Source organism: Branchiostoma belcheri, unplaced genomic scaffold (assembly GCF_001625305.1).
Source record: "Branchiostoma belcheri isolate BF01 breed outbred unplaced genomic scaffold, Haploidv18h27 scaffold63, whole genome shotgun sequence".
In the NCBI taxonomy this organism is placed as follows: Eukaryota; Metazoa; Chordata; class Leptocardii; order Amphioxiformes; family Branchiostomatidae; genus Branchiostoma; species Branchiostoma belcheri.
In genome coordinates this window covers 802,587-824,739 of record NW_017804276.1, presented here as the reverse complement: position 1 = coordinate 824,739, position 22,153 = coordinate 802,587, and the positions used below count along the sequence as shown (strand labels likewise).

At 41.2% G+C, this 22,153-nt stretch overlaps 1 protein-coding gene across 1 annotated transcript in view; it reads right to left on the bottom strand.

Moving 5' to 3' along the window:
- The window catches only part of LOC109483231 (sushi, von Willebrand factor type A, EGF and pentraxin domain-containing protein 1-like), a 37,002-nt gene that overhangs the window by 13,271 nt on the left and 1,578 nt on the right, over nucleotides 1-22,153 (bottom strand). Inside the window, exons 2-29 of the mRNA XM_019786209.1 lie at nucleotides 17,232-17,444; nucleotides 16,851-17,006; nucleotides 16,335-16,493; nucleotides 15,659-15,763; nucleotides 15,122-15,202; nucleotides 14,753-14,929; nucleotides 13,953-14,150; nucleotides 12,681-12,869; nucleotides 11,880-12,161; nucleotides 11,334-11,513; nucleotides 10,356-10,544; nucleotides 9,808-9,999; nucleotides 8,860-9,015; nucleotides 8,275-8,370; nucleotides 7,677-7,868; nucleotides 6,979-7,161; nucleotides 6,608-6,796; nucleotides 6,099-6,212; nucleotides 5,390-5,518; nucleotides 4,675-4,866; nucleotides 4,136-4,333; nucleotides 3,736-3,984; nucleotides 3,273-3,367; nucleotides 2,377-2,521; nucleotides 1,993-2,208; nucleotides 1,407-1,600; nucleotides 887-1,214; nucleotides 266-427 (exon numbers count right to left, since the gene is read on the bottom strand). Of these exons, the coding sequence (XP_019641768.1) occupies nucleotides 266-427; nucleotides 887-1,214; nucleotides 1,407-1,600; nucleotides 1,993-2,208; nucleotides 2,377-2,521; nucleotides 3,273-3,367; nucleotides 3,736-3,984; nucleotides 4,136-4,333; nucleotides 4,675-4,866; nucleotides 5,390-5,518; nucleotides 6,099-6,212; nucleotides 6,608-6,796; nucleotides 6,979-7,161; nucleotides 7,677-7,868; nucleotides 8,275-8,370; nucleotides 8,860-9,015; nucleotides 9,808-9,999; nucleotides 10,356-10,544; nucleotides 11,334-11,513; nucleotides 11,880-12,161; nucleotides 12,681-12,869; nucleotides 13,953-14,150; nucleotides 14,753-14,929; nucleotides 15,122-15,202; nucleotides 15,659-15,763; nucleotides 16,335-16,493; nucleotides 16,851-17,006; nucleotides 17,232-17,444 (4,959 nt within the window). The remainder of the gene's footprint in view (nucleotides 1-265; nucleotides 428-886; nucleotides 1,215-1,406; nucleotides 1,601-1,992; nucleotides 2,209-2,376; nucleotides 2,522-3,272; nucleotides 3,368-3,735; nucleotides 3,985-4,135; nucleotides 4,334-4,674; nucleotides 4,867-5,389; nucleotides 5,519-6,098; nucleotides 6,213-6,607; nucleotides 6,797-6,978; nucleotides 7,162-7,676; nucleotides 7,869-8,274; nucleotides 8,371-8,859; nucleotides 9,016-9,807; nucleotides 10,000-10,355; nucleotides 10,545-11,333; nucleotides 11,514-11,879; nucleotides 12,162-12,680; nucleotides 12,870-13,952; nucleotides 14,151-14,752; nucleotides 14,930-15,121; nucleotides 15,203-15,658; nucleotides 15,764-16,334; nucleotides 16,494-16,850; nucleotides 17,007-17,231; nucleotides 17,445-22,153) is intronic.

Here is a 22,153-nt window from a genome sequence, read left to right as displayed (position 1 = left end):
AATTTTGTATTCGAATTTCGAAATCGGTGCACGCGGTTAGGCCGAAACGCGTTCGAATCGTTCCACGGAACATTTGGAAGGCCCGGGCCGTACGCGGTAAGAACCCCCGGACCGTACCGCTAGTTATCACACGGGCCGGAAGACCCGTATCGAACGTAATCGCTGCCCAGGTAGGACAAAAAGTAACGTGCAGTATAGATACAGTTTTGATTTTTCAAAACACCCTTTGACAGATGGTTACAATAGAACAGCAAACGGCACTTACCTTTACAGTAAGTGTCATTTCTGCTTCCTATATCTTCTGTCCATGTCCCGTTTGGACACATCTTGCAGGACAGCTGGTTGTGTTGGTCTTGGTATGATCCAAGAGGGCAGTCCACACATGTGCTGTTGCCTTCATCGTAGTAAAATCCCGCTGGGCAGCCGACTGTAATATATATAGTATATATCAAAAACTCCCAAAATAGCATATAAAGATGAATCATAATTGTTTTTCGCACCATAAATGCGGGCTCAGAGTGACGTACAATGATATAGACTCTAGACCCATGTACATAACATCACACAAAATCTATTCTATGAGCAAAACATAAACAATGCGTAAACTTTCCGTTTTTTTCCCTTAGCTGAACCTTTACGCATGTGCTTAAAGATTAGGTCTTTGTGCACTCTATACATACAATGAGGCATAAGCTGCAAGCTATACGTGAAAGCGACAACAAATAAGAAAAAAATGGGATTATAATACGAAATACTTGCTAATGGTGCTAAAGAAGTCTAAGACTTTACGTGTAGCATTTAGGCAGGTAGGCAGGTATTGTCCTTGACAAACATGGTATCGCATACAGGGATTTGGGGTGTATGAGGGAAGGGTGAAATGTTTTACCGCATTTCTGAGTGTCATTGTTCCATGCCGTCCCTGTTGGGCACTGCAGCACGACTTCGCCTTCCTCCAACGAATCGGGAACAACTCCCAACGTTTCCCCGCCCACTTCAAGCTGCAGTGCCCCTGAATCAGTTGCATTCTTCAGGCTTCCGAAGACATTCTCCATCGTGGCCAATGTAGATCCCACTGTATCAGAAGCTGTCTCGTTGACGGTTGAGTTTCCCGGAGCAACAGTGAGTGTAAAGTCAATACCTACTTGATCATCAACTGTCTGTCGGACGAACCGTGACAGAGAGAGGGAGCGTCTGGATCGTGTTCCACACGTCACCTGTAAATTTGAAAAAAAAAGCATTTGAAAATGAAGTTGTAATGTATATATGTATATATTAATATAATGTCTCAGACAAATCGCTCCGAAAGAAAAATTTAGCAAGAGCAATCCCATGCATTTATGTACCATTTATAGTCTCCGTGCCCCATTGACAATGATACTACTAACAGGAACAACGCATATACTTACGAACACATTGTCGATGCTGCAACCTCCACTTGTAGGGTCTCTTATGTTAGCAAACCGACAAACCCCGTTAAAATTGATCAGGAACGCTTGAATGAAGTTCTCCTTGATTTGCTGTTGTACAGCAGGGTCGCTGCAGTTGCCACTGTAGTAGAAGCTGACGGTGCCTTGTTTGTTTGCATTAGGTGATGATGATACTGGAAAAGGTAGAAGATTCAATATTACTTTCCCAACACACATGGTCAGAGTTTGATAATACATGTATCAGATATACACAGATATCAGTGTACGTTTGGAAATTCATATCCGAGTCACTACAATTGCGATACCATATTGTAATTAACTGACACATCTCCTGAATCGTAGAATGTATAATGTTATAGTACTCTTCCTGTTGCAATATGTTAGCTTTGGTATAATTGAAATTCAGTACAGTTAGTATGGATTAAGTCTATTAGATTATAACTTAGAATTGTATTAATTATTATTTGATAATAGTCCATGTATCTACCTTTGTTGTTTATTCCCTACTATACATTGTACCAGTTACAGTTGTTCAGCGATAATAACGTTTATTTGATTAACATACCACTGCAGTCTGGTATCGGTACTCTCGCCGCTGGAGAATTTGCCCCTAAACCTGTGGCCCATATCCCTTCTGGATTACAGATGTAGGTAGTCGGTGTGTACCCCACAGGAAAGTCACTGTTTTCCTCACAGGTTGGATCGCAAAACGTGCCAAAGAACCAAAAACCGCACACAAGGGCGCCATAGGCTGGTGCATTGAGACTTGGGCAGTCAGTTGCTGGAAAGGACAAATGGTTTTGAAATTTGAATTCTGAAATTTTCTTTACAATAATTAATCATCAATGGCATATAAGAGCTTATATATTCGGTCTTAAACAAATCAACACGCAATACACGCGTAATACATGATATGAACTGTAATGTGTAATACCAGCCAAACACCTACATTTTACCATTACCCTGAAGGTACATGTTGCACGGTTTCCCGATCCGTCGGTAGCTTCGTATGTGATATATTCCGGTCCATACCCAAAGTTGTCGCCAGGGTTTTTACTTAAGGAAGTTACAGTTGGTGCTGCGCCTGAGTTGTCCTGAAATGAATGTTTACGTGTTGGATAATGTTATAATGTGATGATATATACATGTACAACGCTATATTTGCAGTACGCACGGGCAGGCAAGCTGGACCCTCTATGGCCGGCCAACTCCTCTAGTAAATGATGTTCCCCTTAGCCGATTTCTACTATTTATTCTGCCTGCAAAGGAGTCTGGTGGAGACTAGGTTCTAGCCGCAACTTCAAATGGCTGGTAGCACTCTATTAAACAATATGGAATGGCGACCTAAGTGCAGCATGTCACTTTTCAGAAATTGTGTGCTATAATGACAGGTTTTATTGAACCTCTCGTTCTCATTAACCCTATATGCGTGAATACGACCTTATATGAGACCTTATTACTTTTCGGCTCAGACCCAAGAGGTCCCGGGTTAGAATCCTGCACGATTCCCCCTGATCTTATACCCTTTGGAAAGACACTTGACACGGCTTTCCCCCACTTAACTCAGGTGCAAATGAGTACGTCCATCGGATAGGGACATCCCCCGGACGTTAAATGGAGGTCCCGTGTTTGGGATAGCCAAGCCGCACCAACGTTAAAGAACCCACAGCACCTGTCGAAAAGAGTAGAGGACCTTTCCTACACAGATTGTACTTACATGCCCAAAACTGGCGTGTTACGCCTATATAAAGGCGGTTTACCAGTTATGCTAAACAAACAATGTACTATCATGTATTTCACACAGGTACAGTACGTTCAGCCAACGTGCTCATGTCATGTACTTACGGTCGCTACTGGAACGGCCCAACTGACGGAAACGGGTGGACTACTGGTTTGTTCTTCAATATCACTTGGACACGTGATGTTTGGGTTCTCATTGTCTGTGAAGTCAGAGAAATAAATAGATGAAGGAACAAAGCACTTTGCAATGATTTTTAAATGGCTTTTTACGCAACTTACGGAAAAGATCATAGAGCAGGGGTCCTTCCCGGTGTGAGTGGTTCAAACAATACAGCCAAGCCGTACGCAGCTTGTACTTACACATACAAAACTGGTCTGAAGGCGGTTTACCGCTAATGGGAAACAAACATACAAACAAACAAACAAAACAAACAAACAAACAAACAAAACAACATTCACGTAGTCTGAAAAACAGTGATTAGCTGTTACATGTTGAACGAAATGCGAAGGAGAATAAAACCGGGTTCTACATGTAATTCAGTCATTTGTGACAATGATGGGGGCCTACCTCTGATGATGACACTGAAAGTGCATGTTGTTGTCAGCCCGACTGAATCTGTTGCAGTGTAGGTGACAACATGTGTCCCAACAGAGAAGACCGAGGGTGGCTCTGTACCGTTTGGTGATACCGTGATGGATACTGCGGTGTTATCTGTGGCTGTTGGTTTGTCCCAGTTCACAAGCACTGTACCAGACCCTGCAGCTGGTTCCAGGTGCACGTCATTTGGGCAGCTGGTGAAGACAGGTGGCTGAATGTCTGAAATGCAATGAAATTTATGCTCAAACAAACATGTGAAAATAAGCATCCAACCAGTAAAACGTATTAACGCTAAAACAATTTACGCCATGTTCAAAATCAAATCAAGCAAAAGTATGCTATGTTTTTTTTTTATTAAAATGATACATACCTCTGCATGAAGGTGTAGACGAGATAGTGGGTGACCAGTGGCCTGTTGCATTGCATTCTGTAGTGTTAATGCCGCTTTGCAGTTCGAAACCAGACAGACAGTGGAAGGTGCACCGTGTGCCAGCTACAGGCTGAACGGTGCAACCTGTCGGGGTGATGGTGCCATGGGAGGGCCTGGACAGGCGGCTGCATCTATAAACTGGCATCAGGAAAACATTGAATGATTACATATTTTTCTTTCACATTTCACTAGTGCTTCGTTAAGGCCAATTAGAGATTAATTACCCTCCCTTATCAGCACAAACACAGAGTGAGCAAGGCGGCCTAGTTATATGTTTGTGTGTTACATCATAGCAATTGACACATAATGTTTTGATAAAAGTTTGGATTGATAGTAAGACCTTACATATTTGTTTGCATCGGGAATTTGCAGAATCTTCCGCAGTGTGTTCTAACCTATAACCAAGGGCGTTGCTATAACGAATAACATTATGTCACCATCACTATATGATATCTTTAGTGCTAATAGTTCTTACATACTTTCGCATTTGGTCTCCACTCCATCCCAGTACTTCGTTGTCCCGTTGTTTGTCACCACGCAGGTTCTAGTAGCAGAGCCGGTAAGGCGATAGCCTATGTGGCAGTCCATGTTGCAGCTGCTTCCTCGTAGATTGCTGCACGTGCTAACGAACTGTCCAAACGCTGGTGGTGCAAGACTGCTACAGCGGTGTACTGTCAAGCAATAAGAAAAATAACATAATAAATAAAATAAAACTAGAGAACTAACATTTGCAAAGCAAATGCATAATGTATACCTTCGGACATGGTCTGCTCTGTTAATTCTTACTCAAACACATTCACATACATGTACTACTAGTATATGGTGACAGGAGTAGGGAAGACCATGAAATGTTGCAACATTATGTAACCCAACACCAGTCACCATGGTGACAGACGTCAACAAATCATGTCATTGGCCAGGTCAGAGGTTAGTGTTTGGAACAGAAGAGGAGGAGGAAGAAACTTAGTAAAAACAATATGTTTTCCTTCGGTAAACATAATGAAATAAGGAACCACCCAAATGAATAAACATTAACATTACGGCATGTTTTCACGATTGGATTTATTTGATTCTGAAACATTACTTTATGCTAAAACATGACGTTTTTTAACTAATTTCTCACCATGTCACTATGAATTCTGTTCTTTGTGTTGGTATAAAAACATAAAAAATGATAATATTTGAACGTCTGACCTGTGACGACGACAGTAAACTGGCACTTTGCTACGTTCCCAGCAGCATCCTCGGCCCTGTACGTCACATGATGTGATCCCTCACCAAATATGCTTTTCACGCCAGTTGATGTAACAGTAGGAGCGATACCTAATGTAATTGTGTATACATCAGAGGTAAGTGTCTAAAATGCTTCAGCTATATAAAAAAGATATAGCAATATGTGTGGATTTAAATAATAATAATAGCTTTATTGCGCAACAATTGTACAGTGTACAAAGTATGGCATATACTAACTTAAGTAAGTACATGTCAACTACATTTTCATTAGGCTAACCTAATACAAACGTGGGTGGCTAGTATGAGATAGGTATCAACTTATACAATCGTTGGAGGAGTTTCTGATATCCATACGGTCTTTAATATATATCCCTATGTATAGCATGTAGGGGTTGTCACAAGTCAATATGTATTTAAATTTTTAAATTTCAAAGTTCATTGTGGTGAATGCTGGGAAAGAATCTAACAGTCTAGTATATAGTGCATTGCGTACATTAATTTATTTGGGACACAATCAAAAAGTGATACCCGTCCTCAATAAGCTCTGGACAAAATGGACAAACCCTCTGGTCATTGGAAATTTTAAATACGCCAGTGGTTACGTATATTTTGTCAGGTACCTGATCTGACCAGAAACACAGAAAATCTGATTAAGATTTTTTGCACTTACCAGTTGAATCTGTCACACTTGGTGGGGACCACGTGACGTTGACACTTCCTTCTCCTCCATCAGCTGTTACATACATATCATTGGGACATCCATGGAACACCGGTGGTGTGTCATCTAAAAAAACAGACAGTCAAGTTTAGTTGTCTAACCTAAAATTAATTTTGTAGTGCTGAATTTATTTCTTATTGACTGTTAGCACTTAAGTATTGTTACAGGGCAGCACTTAAGTAGAAAATCGTCTCATTTTAGTTTGAATAATTTCATTTTGAAGGACATCAAGAGTTTTGTGTGTATCTTTTTTTTAAAGAAGTTTAAACGTTTTGTGTGTATCGTGCGTTTTTTATAACATCAAGAGTTTTGTGTGTATCGTGCGTTTTTTAAGAATATCAGAAGTTTTGTGTGTATCGTCCGTTTAATAAGAATATAAAGAGTTTTGTGTATCGTGCGTTGAAATTTCGCAAAACTTCGAAGACTAGTAAGCACTTTAGGGCAAGTGATATTCAACGTACCTCGACAGGACACAGAATCGTTATTCTGCCATCTGCCACCATCTAGGCACTTGTTGAGTTGTAAGCCTACCAAGGTATACCCGGCTTCACAAGAATACGTGCAGACGTCATTGTATACTGGGTTTGACGTGCACGCTCCTGGGCGTACGTCTCCGTGTTGTATTGGACTCAAGGATGGACACGTGTCAACTGCAAGTGATGTTATTTCCATATGGTTATTCAAGGTTCAATAAACACAGTCTTTAGTACCTTCAAGTACAAAATGTATGTTGCATTACATACATGCAATGGTCATCTATTGTTCATGATCTGCAGTTTTATCAATCATATGTTATATTTTAGTTATGATGTAGTAGAAAAATCTCACTGACCCGTGCAGGTTAGGGCTGTCCCAGACCATGCGCCATTCTGCTGGCAGGTACGCTGAATGCCAGTCTTTGGACTGTATCCCTTGTTACAGTAGAATGTGCAGACAGTGTTGTAGTCTTCCTGTGCGTTGTTGCATCCGGACTTGATGCCATTAACAGGTGCGTTCAGACTGGGGCAGGTAACAACTGTTATAAGAAAATAAATACATGGTGATTCTAACTATTTCTTTTAATGCTGATTTCTAACTAATCAACATTTACTAGTGGCAGTTTACGGTTCCTGTTAGATATATAAACAAACAAACAAGAGTACCTTAGCCAAATTATTTAGGAGATCATAAGGCGAATTTTTTTTTTCAGCCAACGCTCCTTCACTTTCAGAACAAGCTGATAGGGGGCCCAAATTCATGTCACTTCTTCCCTAGCTCAAGAGCTATATACCACCCAAAATTCGTAACCCTAGCATGTCCAGATCACGAGATATCAAAACCGGAAGTTCTACTGCAGTACCAACAAAAGCCGCCAGGGGGCCAAAAATCTAATCATTTCTATGACTCATTAAGACCTACCTAGATACCAAGTTTCAGGACAATGTATAGAAAGCTTCTTTAGTTATGCTGTTCACAAACAGTCAGACAAACAGACGGACAAACGCTACTGAAAACATAACCTTCTTGGCGAAGGTGATGAAAACACCATACCGTCGCAGGTTGGAGCTGACATAGTCCAGAATCCAACGTTGCTGGAGTCTTTCTGGCAGGAGCTCGTGTGGTTTCCAATCAGTTGGAAGCCGGGGTTGCACTGGAACTGGCATGTGGTGCCGTATCGCCTGTCGTTTTGGTTACACGTTATTCTACCTCCGGAAGGAGCATTCAGCGTGGAACAGTATGCCACTGAAACAAATGACACAGACGTTTTAACTTTTCTTATGCGTGCACAGTAACGTATACCCTTTAGGATGTAAACGAAAAAATAAAATGCAGGCATTTATCCTTAACAGGCTGTATTTTGTTTACAGTGTCGCTTTTGTGATACCGTGTGCTTAGGTTTAGGGCAATAGAAATGGAGAATCTGCCCAGAACCATGAGGTTCAAGTTCGAATATCCTGACATGCCACCAATCTTGTGCTTTTGGGAGAGGCACTTTACTCGGCTTTCTTCACTTAGGTAGTGTCCTCTGTGTTAGTGGCGGCATAAGATAAGTTAAAAAAAACTTGAATGTGCCGTCACTATGTCTTGTGTGAAATGTTCGAAAAAAAAACAACCGGATGAAAGAAGGACGATTTTGGTAAAATCTTACCATTCACTGTGATCGTGAATGAACAATCACTGTTACGTCCTGCAGAATCAACAGCAGTATACTTGATAGAATGTGTTCCTTCGGCAAAGGTAGATCCTGTAAGAACATAAATATCATAAAACAGATATTAGTCAGTGATAACCATATTATTAAGAAGGTTAGACATCAAGGTAAATAGATAAACAAGAACAGTACTCAAGCAACTGTCAGGCCTTAGAAATAGCATCCTGTACTTTACATTACCCACGAAAAGTGGATACTACCTGAAACGCCTGACAGGTTTCAAAATCTATCAAGTTGCTTGAGTAACTGTGTTCTTGTATAAACATCATATATAAATAGGCAAATAAATAGAAGGTTGCAATGATCGTGCTTCATTAACTTATCTGTTGCTCACATATGTTCTGAAAAATGTGATTAGCTTAGCAATGAAGTAGATAGTCAAATAAAGTATACTTGCTACATGTAAAACCATGCACCATATGATGTTGAGGGAGACCATCTGATACATACACTAATGTGGGGAAAATAACTCTTCAAAACATTGACAAGAATCTGATAAACATAATCGTAGAACCAAAATACCTGGTGCGTTTCCTTCAACGAGAGTCACTGTTGGAGTGACCCCTGAATTATCCGTTGCAGTAGGCACGGGCCATGTGGCTGTTGTTGAAGTTTCTCCCGGGCCTGCATACACAGTTTGGTCTGATGGACAGCTGCCAAGTGTCGGAGGCTGAGTATCTAAAATATTATTTGAAAATTATTTTTGGTAAAATATAATCGATAACAAATATATTTGCAACATCATGCCCGAAGGCTAATTGCTTGTACAATCAAGTATAATACTCATTGCAATACAGTAACAGGAGACAGGTAACAACTGTCTGGAAAAAACTTCTACTTCTACTACTACGCTAGTTATTATGGGGTTCGACTTCTTCTTTGAAGGCAGTGGATAATGAATAGTCCCACATTCTGCATAATTAGTGGGTTTTGTAATCTTAGTAGAAACGTAGTCTTTTGGTGATCTTCTAAATGAAGATCACCAAAAGACTACGTTTAATGTATACAGAATGTGATCTGTTGGTGTATTTACAGTTAAGTTCTATTATTAGAATAAACCCAAATGCAACTTGCAACCTGTGGTAAAATTCTTGCAATATCCAACGTATAAAAAAAACATTGTTGTGATGATATGCAACGTCTTTATTACTATAGCATCAAGATCACACTGATTTATAGGCCAATATAAAGACTGAGAGAAGTTCATTATCAGTATTATATCAAATAGTCAATTCAAACTGTCATTATTACAAGTACAAAAAAAACATAATTCTTACAGGCGTTTACATTGTTTTCTTTTTCCATAAACGATGCAAATAGAGTTATTGACGTATAAGAAACCAAAGGATAAAAGCTGGTGATCTGAACATATAGCCTATCTGTATGATAAAGATCATTAGCTGGCCAGTACTACTCAAACCCCAATGGCATAACGGGCTAATCTGATCAAACTAGTTAAGATCTCCATACCTATACAGGTTGTAGGTTTGCCTTGATCCGACCACAGTCCACCAGGGTTGCAGGTTTGCTCGGTCGGCCCGCTTGTCTGGTACCCCACGTCACAGCTCAGTTGGCAGACTGTACCATAACCTGACTTGGAATTGCATGTCGAGGGGCTGATGGCACCGTTGAGTGGAATTGTAAGACCAGAACACGTTTCCACTAGAAAGGAAAAATTCCACTGATAATGTCGCCATGCATTATTTCTTTATAAGTAGAAGATATTAGTATACATAATCAAAATGCAATATCATTTATTCAATACATATATCGGCAGATGGTAATCAATATTTGTCTTCTGGACAAATGCACAGTGCAAGATCGGTGACATGGCAGGATTCGAACCCGGAACCAAGCCGATTTCGTTCAGTGTTGGATCTAAGCCGAACGCTCTGCCGCAAAGCCACACGCCCCCACTGTTAATGTTCCGTATCAATACCGCAATGCAAATGTAATGCTCTTCCTTAAATAACAACCGGCTTTTAGTCTACTGATATTGTTATAACTGAAATAGATACCTTCACATTCAAGTTCAGTTCCCGACCAGGAGCCATCAGACAGGCACTGACGTGACCGCGACCCTGTTTTGGTCTTGTATCCTGCGATGCAGTCGAAGTAGCAAACAGTTCCGTATGGTTTTGAGCTGGTCCCGTAGCATCCCGACATGGCAGTGTTGGGAGGCGCAGACAATGATGGACAGTGCACAACTGTAGAATTACAGAGTCATATACTGAGGAAATGCAATGTTGATTTCTTTTTGTCAGTACCATAAGAGCAAATCGAGACTAGTAGTAGGCATTTCCTTGGTGTCTTTCCTTGGTGTCTTAAAAGACCATTAAAATACTCATTCTACACCATGCACTTATTATCTTTGCCAAGAAGGTTATGTTTTCAGAGGTGTTCGTGTGTGTGTGTGTGCATGTGTGTGTGCATGTGTGTGTGTGTGTGTGTGTGTGTGTGTGTGTGTGCAGTGTGTGTATGTGTGTGCGTGTGTGTAGTGTGTGTGCGTGTGTGTGTGTGTGTGTGTGTGTGTGTGTGTATGCGCGTGTGCATGTGTGTGTGTGCGCATGTGTGTGTGTGCGCGCGAGTGTGTGTATGTGTGTGTCTGTGTGTGTGTCTGTGTGTGTGTGTGTGTGTGCGTGTGTGTGTGTGTGTGTGTGTGTGTGTGCGTGTGTGCGTGCGTGTGTCTGTAAACACGATAATTTGAGAAGACTTGAATGGATTGACTTGATATTTGGTAGGTGGGTAGGTCTTTATGAGAGTCTCGTGTGTATCTCATGTTTTAATATCTATGTTCATTTTAACACGATGGCACTTACAGGACAAATTATTCTAATCAGATATATTTATGTAACAGAAGTATGCCAACATAAACAGAAGGAAATTTTCCACACTGGACCACGAACAGAAAAAGACACATTAATACCCATGACCTAGTCAACATCCTCCCCTCTCTAAAACGGAAGTTGCTCATATGTAGTCCGAGATTGATATACCTTGACAAGTTGGAGCCGGGTTGGTCCACGAACCATCATGTCGACAGACGGACTCATCAGCGCCCACACGATTGTATCCACCCTGGCAGGAAAATCTGCATGTTGAGCCACGGATCACACCACAAGGATCAGGGATGGTTTTTCCATTTGCAGGAGCTCCCAGTGGACTACACCTTGTCACTGAAATGGTAAAACGTTTTTTTTACACATTTTCTACTTCCATAGCTAACTTAAGACATTGCAAACTTGTCCTTTACTGGCACTCCGGTTGATTTAACAGTACGAGTTTGTGTCTTCTGCAGCTGTTTTTTCAAACACTGTCCAAGCTAGGACATCCATTGCAAACTGACTGCCTATATGCACAGGCCAGGTACTGGCCCCTTGCTCCCCTCCGTCAGGTACTTCCAGCCAGCTCTATTCTTATGTCCCGAAAGCTCGTTGTGAAATGTCACTCATCAAGTGTCCCCCTGTTGTACCAAATCAGATTAAAAAATATTTTTACGTCTTAACTTCTTCAAATTTGCAAATACAGACTATTCCTTATACCTTGAACATGTATGGAGAAGTCACATGTTGCTGTATTTCCAGCCGGATCAGTTGCCGTGTATGTGACTGTGTATTGGCCCTCAGGAAACCAGATTGGTGGAGTCCGTTGAAGAAAGTTGACCGGCCCTAGGGAGGTTGTCATGTCCACATCTACCGTTGGGGTTGATCCGGAGTTGTCCGTGGCTGTCGGGACTAGCCAGGAAACTTCTGCCTCCGTCTTCTGGGATGGGGCTACTTCTGTGATGTCACCAGGACAATTTGAAAACGTCGGATCCATCTCGTCTGAAAAAAAAGTGACAAATGATCGTTTAATGAACACTGAAATTACATATCTGATGTTGCCTGGCGCTGTCAACGAAGTCGGTCCTGCTGTGCATTTAGTTAGTTGCAAATTGTTGTTGCCATATATTGCAACGTATCGAATTCTGTATACCATAACAACAGCCTTACTTGCAGTCAAAACTGTCAGAATTTTTACTTTGAACAAAATATGAGACACTAAAGAGGTAATGTTTTGTGTTGATTGTAATGCAAATTTACGTCGTCTGGTGCTAGTATATGCAATAATATTTTTCAAAGTTTTCTAGTACTAATAAATCTGGAGTCACATTTGAAACGGGGCCTGCTCGGCATGTTCTCGGCCCGGCCGGCGTCATGAATCCGAGTGTGCGGCCAAAAATAGGCCGACAGTCTCCGTCCAGGTCCCGTTCGGTAGTGCCAAAAAACAGACCGAAAACGCGCCGAGCTGGCCCCTTTCTTGAATTGTGACCTAGGCTTAAGCATTGAACCGTGTACATGTACCTCTGCAAGTATTCACATCAGTTGAGGACCAGGTGCCACCGGGTTCACATGTCTTGGATGTTGGTCCATGTAGAGTGTACTGTTTGTTGCAGCTGTAAGTACACTGGGTGTTGTACGCCGGTGACGTCTTACACAGTACTGGTGACACTGTCCCAACAGATGGATCAGTCAGTGGGGAGCACCTGTCCACTGTAAGGTAGAATAGTAGATATTCATTGCTTAGGCACGATTCACAAATCATGTGTGCGAGAAGCAGCATTTAGAAGCTCGTGTTTTGTTTCTCTAAGGACTTGACACCAGCTCAGAAGATTTAAAGAGATATTAGTCTATATACGCAAGCTGTCTATCCGTGCTTTAATCAATATAGCGCTCGCCTTCCCACTTGTGAAATAAACATATCGGATATGACTTTTGGCCCAAATACCGACATTTTAAACTGCATGAAGATACTTGCTTGAGAACGTGTTATGACATCTGCAGATGATCGATACAGTGTTTAAAAAGTAGATTACATCCCATGTCTAACAATAATGATATGATCATTATTAACAATATTGACACTTCAGCCTATATCAGGCCTCGAAATTAACTTTTCTTCCTATTGTCCCAGCACTGTCCCAAAAATAGATTCCAATTGTCCCACAGCGAGGATAAACTGTCCCAACCTGTTTTTTCGGGAAGTATGTATGACTTCAACTTGACGTCAACTTTATTTTCTTATGTTCACTCCCAGACACACTATAATTGCAGAGTAGACAGGAAATTCGGAGGGAATTTTCCGGATCCAAAAGCCGGGACGTGTGCCTCATTAACAAAAGAAGGGCTGACATTCTGATGTTGATTATTTTTGTATTGTCTCAGAAATGTCCCAAAGTGTCTTTTTAGCTGTCCTATGCGATATTTTAATGATCAGTAGCCATTGGACAACCTTTAATTTCGAGCCCTTCTATATTCCTATACTCCCACCGGTGCAATAGCTCAATTAGTAGAGTGCTCGCTATGTAACAGGGAGGTTGTGAGTTCAAACTCCGGCCGGGTCATACCAAAGGCTTTAAAAATGGTACATACTTCTTTCTCTGCTTAGCACTCAGCACATATGAGAAAGAGTGTGGGAAGGTCAAACACACACAGCACTACCAGCGGACTAGCCCCCTGCTGCAGTGCCCTGCACAACTGTGTGTCGCCCAAGGGCTACGGAAATGGAGATGGGCGCCAAACCCTATGCTCTGCATAGAGCACGGGAGACCTTTTATATCCCTATGTTATGTGTACCTTGACAAGCCTGTGGGCGACTTTGCCATCCTGCGACTCCATTCACTTCCCTGCATGTGGAGACCTGTGTCCCTCTCGGCTGATAGCCGGTGTTACAGGTCACTGAGCAGGAATGGCCGACTTCAGTGTAGGACCCAGGGCAGACTCGAACTCCGTTAGGTGATGGGTCTGCAATCTCACTGTTCTGGCACGAAAGCTCTGTTGTAGGCAAAAATATGTCATAATGAGAATTGACAATTTGGTTAAAACCCTCATTGAATGGGGAGTTTCTACTCACGTGACTATGTCGTAAGCATTATCCACCATACCTGGAGTTCATCAGGTAGATTGAAACTAATTCAATCTAAAGGAAGTCAAGATATAGATTTGCGATGCGATGTAAACATTTTTCATTATGCCAATTTTGGAGTTGAGTCCACTTCAACGTCCACCATTTGATTTTTGTTTAGTCTTCATCATCTATGTATGAAATAACACATTCGTAGAAAACCTAGAATCCTCATACTACTCAAGCTCTGGGAGCAGTCCGGGTTTCTAACCCCCCCCCCCTGGGTTTTCGTTATCATGCTTTAAACGGGAATATATCAGTGCGAATGTGGTTGGAAATACGAATAAACAAACGAACGGATGTGAATGCGTTTCGAGTACTACTTGCAGAATACACGGCTATACATGTGGTCCACAAATAATATGCGAGTATAATATGCACAGGGCCAAAAATTTAAGTATACAAAATGCCATTTTGAAGACGCAAAGATACGTTCTCTGTATAAACTTTGTACGTGCTAAAATTTTCTTACTGCTGCATCTTGGAGTTGGATAAGACCACGACTTTGCCGCTGTGCAGGTAGTTGTGGCTGATCCGGACAGTTTGAAGCTGTAGTCACATTGGAACCTGCAGGTGTCGCCAAATCTTCTGCCACAGGTGCCGATGATGCTCCCATCTTGTGGTGCGGTCAAGATCGGACACGTGACCTCTAAAAGACATCAGCGCTATTATTATACTTCTTATCAGCAGTATAACACCACACACTCTTATGCAATGACGGAAAATTAGAAACTTAAGATTATCAATATGCTGTAATAAAGAATAAATATACTAATTATACCAGTATGAGTAGTATGCAATGGATTTGACATCAAATACGCCACAATATTCTATCGCTCACTTTTGCAGGACAAAGGTGTTCCATTCCATGTACCAGAGCCGACACACGTCAACACTTTCTTCCCGCTGGAAAACTCGTAACCTGAAAAAGCACAGAAAGCACAATTTGGTCAGATATTTTGCATAATCTATTCGAATGGTAAGTCTAACTGTGACAGTAATTGAAATTTGCACGTGACCTAGTCTTTCAACGTTACAAGTGTAGGGATAAACATTTATTTTGTTGGTAAGATGTTCACTTGTGTACGGCGAGGAAGCTCCGTTTTAACAATGTCCATATCATCTACATCACTGATGAAGTATACATAATACGGGTTGAGATATTGCCAGCTTTATTCGCTAGTGGATTGAAAATGTCTATATTAGCAATAAAAATATACACATCTGGCAAACACATTATATGGAAATTTCTGAAGGACAGCTTATCATATTCTGATCATAACATAACGTTAGACTTATAAATGTAAAGATGGGATTACTTGTTTTGGGATATTTGGGTGTCTACTGGGTTATTGACAGGCTTGCAAAGAAGACACACCTGACTGGCAATCCAAGCTACATCTGTCGCCCCAGTTTGTCCATGTTCCACATGATGCAGCTCTCACAGCGGTGGTATCGTAAGATGGTTTGTAACATGCAATTCCTGCAATATTAGACACATTATATTCCATTTTCTGTCCATATACAATACTTCTAAAATGAATCATATCACATATCACAAGGCGACTTATATCTTGAAAGTTTGTGGTGATTCTAAAAATAATAATTGAAAAAAGAAGCGCAAAGGAACATTTAGCAAGGAAATTCTAATTTGATGGCGCCACTGATCAAAATCCAAGATTGCTGACCATGATTACATCATATGTGCGAGTATCCTGGTTATATTCCTCAAGATTTCATCACTACTTTTTATAGAAAAATATATAAATATGTCATGCACTTACGTACCCAAACGAACGACGGTCCGTCAACCCCCTTTAATATTTTTAAACAAACGCCTCTGCAGTTAAGAGCAAACAGATAGGGGTAAACTGATGTCACTTCTTCTTAAGCTCTAAAGCTATCTACCATCCAAAATTCGTGACCTTGTCAATTCTGAATTAGGTGATGACCGGAAGTTCCCCTACAGGACCAAAACAAGCCGCTCGGGGGCTTATTATCATGTGGTCTCATCAAGAGCTACCCACCTAAAAGTAACGAAATGACAAACTTACGTTTACAACTCTGGATGGGGGACCCAACTTGCTGGTAGCCGGTTTTACACTTGCACTCAGTCTTGCTGGTGGCGCCTGTTCCTGACGTCACGGAGTTTGCCGGGCACTGAATACATGGTCCAGTCCCAACGGTGTCTTTGTATGTATTCAGCGGGCATTCTGTTCGGTAAAATTTAAACATAAGAATGTTATGTAATAAAAAAGTTAGAAATGATAGTAAATTTTACACAACCAATCAATTAACCTGACGTGAACATCAATAAACATAATTCATTTAAATCGTGACCTCATTTGCATAATTTATAAGGCAGTGCGATAATAGCCTTTTTGTTAAGATAAGGCTGTCATTGGGTGGAGAATATGATCAACTGATGTAATCCATGCAAATGAGGCTCTTATTTACGAAGCCAATGATTAAAATTGTATAATTCATCAACCGCAAGGGTTAACATCATTTGGCGAAGGTATGAGATCGTGGAACTCTTGTTGAGATTTGTTCTGTTGCTCACAACTCACTTTTATCACCGGCTTTATTTCCACAGTCATATCCCTTCTGGCACACACAGGCGTAGTTTCCGCCGTACACGTCGCAATGGCAGGACCGCGTCGCCTGGTTACAGACGGGTGAACATCGATATCGAGAGGATGGCAAGTAATCAGTGGTGTGAAGGTCTGCGGTATGAATGATAAATGTATGCTGTTATCAATCTATTCCAAAGGAAATATTTACGCATATCCCACAACGTGTAACTTTTCTATCGTATAATACCGTAAATGTAAAGGCTAGGATGTGTTATCTATTGAAATATCCATGTTTTAATGTAAAGATAAAAAGTCATCAAAACAGAGATCAATTTTTGTGGAAAATGTTCCTTTAGATTGCACAGTTTCTCTTACCTCCTCTCAGCCTCTTGGCCACTTGTGACAGAATGTTGAAATCCAGACACAAGTAGACGTACTTGTGACCACGACTGTCCTTGTTTCCCAGAGCGCTCAGTCTGTTACTGTTGATTCCCCAGGCACCTATCCCGAAGGCGTACATGATCACACCCCTGCTCTGCAACGTCCGCACCACTGAGGAAGGATCCCCACCCCTATTCCAGTAACCGTCTGCATATCAACAAAAGATCGATAATTATTATGTTTACAGCTGATCAGATAGAGAAAATTGGTGTGAATGTGCTTTCCACTGATGTTGTTTTATGAGTTGGTTTGTGTGGCAGCATGACTAGAAAGTTTCGAATAGACTATTAATTACCTCCATATTGAAAGCACAAAGTTGATTTTGGACGGTACTTACTAATAGACAGTAACAATAAAACATGATAAATGGTGTAAAATCAATTCAATTTCTTTTTGAGCATCTCTCTATCCCCATGTAGAGCACCCAACGAACATTTCTAATTGTTTGTAGCATTTTTGTGCAAAACGTGCGAGCAATTGTGCATTGTTCCTTTACAGCTACACAAAAACTGCCATGATTGCTATGAATCACTATCATTTCGTATGATGGGAGTCAACTCCAGATTTTACGAATGTGTCAGTGTTAATTACTACCTTTTTATTGTAATATGTATGATGATAACAATATGTTTATTTTAGTACAAGTTTTGAGTATTGTCTGTAATGAGTATTTTACTGAATCAGCAATTCAGCCATCGGACTGCGAGTGACTTGTATTTCAACTATTCATCATTATCATCATCATCATGATTTACCCCGCAAAGAGTCGTAATAACATGATGCAATTTAGTAGAAAACCCGACAAATTCCAATAAAGACCCTCCATTCACGGCTCGTGTGATGTGTGATTGCCATGACGTCATGGTAGACAGTTTAAATATGTCTTCAAATGATTTGCATGTACACCATGTGAACAAAAACAGTGATTGCTCGTATACGACGCTTGTTTTTGAATCAGCAGATGTTGTTCTTTCCAGTAAAGGTTTTGCTTTCAGACATGCTTTTCTACTGAAAGTCGCTAGATGTTACTGTTGATCTTTGCAGATTTTACCGAACATTGACTTTGCTGCTTTTTCATACAAGTTTAGGCATTGCTCTGATCAGTACAATTTGCTCCTGTCGTTATGCTAAAGCACTGATCAGTTATAGTGCCCTAAAGTTAGCCAAATGCCAATGTCAATGTTTTGTACATGCCAAAATCTGGACAAGTTGGAAGAACCAACTCACACGAGGCCGAGCAAACTTACCTGTCACACCTGTAAGGTGCTTTACTTAGTGTCTAGTTGATGAAAACTCACCTGTCACACCTGTAAGGTACATTACCTATAGTCTCTAGTCCATCACCTTTCACACCTTGCGGCCATTTTTGAATCGGAGCAGATTGAGGATGAGGAATGGCACCCCTGTGCTGAAATCCTAAAAACTGGCGTTTTACTTTAAGATTTACTTTTCGTCAGCCACTGAAAAGTAATGCAATCTGACAGTTTTCAAAATGTTTGCTGTTGCTACATGAAACATTGGCCTTGTGGTTAGTGCTGTTGACACAGCAGTGGAAGGTTTTGGGTTCGAATTCCTGACAGATCCCGATGCTGTAGGAGAGGGACCAGTGTAAGCGCATGCGGGGTAAGGCCACTTTGATTTATTTTTGGACTTATTTTTGAAATAATTTTTTTTCCTGGGGAAATTTTGCTCAGACAGGCCCAGTTTTGTGGTAAGTAGGACAGAAGAATGTGTATTTTTCAAATCTGCCCAAAAAGTTTGACCTTTGGCAAGACTTGACCTTCTATCGACCCCGAGATGGGTCCTGGGTGAATGGACTGTTCCACTTGGACAGGGGGTGAAATCCAGGTATCATTTCAGTATTTGGGCTGTAACTCAAAAACAGGCAGGAGTCGAACTTCCACTATTTGTACCAAAAGAAACCTGACAAATTCAGCCTTGCAGTGGGGGTAAAGACTTGAGGTTTGGAATAAAAGTAAATGTGCTTTTAAGTGCTTGTTTCTAGTGGTTTCACCATAGAATTCCAATGGAAGCTTCATTCACTGGTCCCTCCCCTGTACCATGGACGTACGATCTGTGTACAAACCAATTGCAACCGGCATGTTTGACAACAATGTCACTGTCAGACTGTCACCAAGTACAGTAGGGGCACTGTCAATAGATAGCTTTAAACAATGTCTAGAGCTAGAAGTTCAAGGGTTAGGTGTAACAAGTCGATCGGTGTAATATAGCCAGCTGCCGCCGCGCCGCGTGCCTGCGAAGCTGGTGTGTTACGCCGAAAGGCGGTTATACCGGCTATACAGATACAGATACAGAAGATGTTGACACAACAGTTGGCAGGCATGCAAATACGGTAGATCCCTTACAGAGCTGAATACCCCACACCGTGCGTAGTGAACCTTTCATGCATGACACGTCCAAAGCTTGGTCATTAGGGCGTGTCTGAGTCTGACGGAAATGGTGTCCATGAGTGGCGCGCACCGTCAAACAAAGATGTTATCACAACATGATCCTTTGTAAATCCCACGTCGTCTGTGGTTTCATAAGATCCCATGCCTGACTACTAGTATTGTGTACCCGCAAAGTATGTGTACAGCTTGCCCCCTCCCCCCCAGCGACTAGGAAAGGGGGTCTTCATGGGGGGCGGGGGTCCCGCCAACGCTCTACGCTAAATTTTGAGAGCCGGTTTACGAACGTATTACGCTACAGTAACAAATATGATGAATTCCAACTATAACACATTACGTAGAATTAGACTGCTTTAGAGCGGTCCGTCTACGCTCGACGTAGAATCAAAACTGCCGCCTTACACTCTTTGGAAATTAGGTTATGCGGGCCCCTAGGAAAATCAAGGGACGAGGGAGAGATGGGAGGGATGTGACATCTACATGACAATGACAAGTTATGTAGAGATTTAGTTCATTACCTCCATGAAAAATGGAGGTATTGTTTTTGGTGCGTCTGTGTGTCTGTCTGTGTGTGTGTCTGTGTTTCCGCACATTTGCAGCCAGCATAACTTCATATCATCACAATCCATAAAGGCGTTCTGAAGTTATGCTGACTACAAATCTGCGGAAACACACACACACACACACACACACACACACACACACACACACACACACATACAAACACACACACACACACACACGACACACACACACACGACACACACAAGACACATAAAAAACAGTACCTCAATTTTTTTTCATGGAGGTAATAAGAAGGTGCCGCAAAACATTTCCATGCCAAGGCCCCTAACAATTTTTAAAGGCCCCTAACAACTTAAATTGCTTTGTTCTGTGAAAGACAACAAAGGACAAATTGACAAAGCGCTAAGGTTATACATCATAAACAAATGCCGCCTTTTTTGTGCTCCCGAAGACCTTGTCTTGAATCCAAACACTATTCTGTTAGTACGTCATTTGATTAATACGGGCTATCGTACGCATGTAAAGCCGCGATGGTACAAGTATGCAATAATGCCTGCCCTAAAGGTAAATGGATGTTTCGCCACAGTTTTGCAAAACATAATTACGTTGTATTTTTTCATACTTCCCTTTGATATTTTTTAACAACATTAGTTTATACTAACATCCTCCTACTGTGAATGTATAAAAATTGCGATTATGACTTTGTGTACGGGTAGAAGGATCCCTGTTTAGTATGTGCAGTAAGATGACTGAAGCATAAAAAACAATGCTCAAGCACAGGGACTGGCCTTTGACCGAACTCGCTGGCATGCTCCGACGGCCTCCCGTGTCTTCTGACGCGGTCTAAAGTCTAAAGTAAACATGGTTAGCTGGTACTAAAGCCCGCAACAGATCAGAGTAGAGGACCAATGACAAAGTCAGGAATAAGACAGCCCCCCCTCGCCCCCCGAAAGCCTTTATGAACAATCTAACAATAAATATAGAGAGCACTAGATGGATGCTGAAATGCCTGAGTAACACAAAATACATTGGCAATGATAAGATTCAAGCCCATTAAGTGCAGGAAGCTAGTCCGGAGGAAAGGAAAACTGAGTGATAGACTACAATTAATCTAAGATCAGAGGGTGAGGGGGCAGACCTTCCGTATCGGAACAGCCAATTAAAACCCTCAAATCACCACCGTATGGGGCCAAAACTGAACCCAGGCTTATGTAAATATGTGCCATTTTGACATTTCTTGTCGAAAACAAAATTCCTTCTATAAGTTTGTTTGTACATAATTTCTCAAAACTTTTTACTGAGATTTGAACATTTTTGAGTGAGTTATCCTAGAGAGTTCATGTGTGGTCCGGTGGGGTCAAACATGACCCCAGCATTTTTAACATGTGTGGATCCTTTGTTGTCGTCAATATTTCTTCCAGGTAATATGTCCGCTATCATTGGTCTATCATTGGCCTAGGAGTAACAAAGAAACTAAATTCGTGCAAAACATTATGGGGTCAGTTTTGACCCCATAATGTTTTGCACGAATTTAGTTTTGACCCCATACGGTAAGATTCATAGCAAAAAAAACTTAAGGTGGTTTGAGGGTTAAAGGAGAATCTACGGCTGAGGACTACAACAGAATCCAAAACGGACCTATCTACAAATTTCACCTATCAAAAATATCTACTATCGACATGCATATGACGTGCGTACTGTTGAAACAAATATCAATACGCAATTCATACGATGAAAGAGGATACGCAGAAATTTTACAGGGGTTTACACATATATGCACAGTCCATTGCTTTTAAATTTGGGACGAAAGCAATGTGGTATCACTTATATAAATTTTCGTACAGGTCATGTATCAACACAGTGATAGTCAAACGTTCATGAGATTTTGTCGAACAGATAGCGTATGGCCATAGCTTAAAAGTT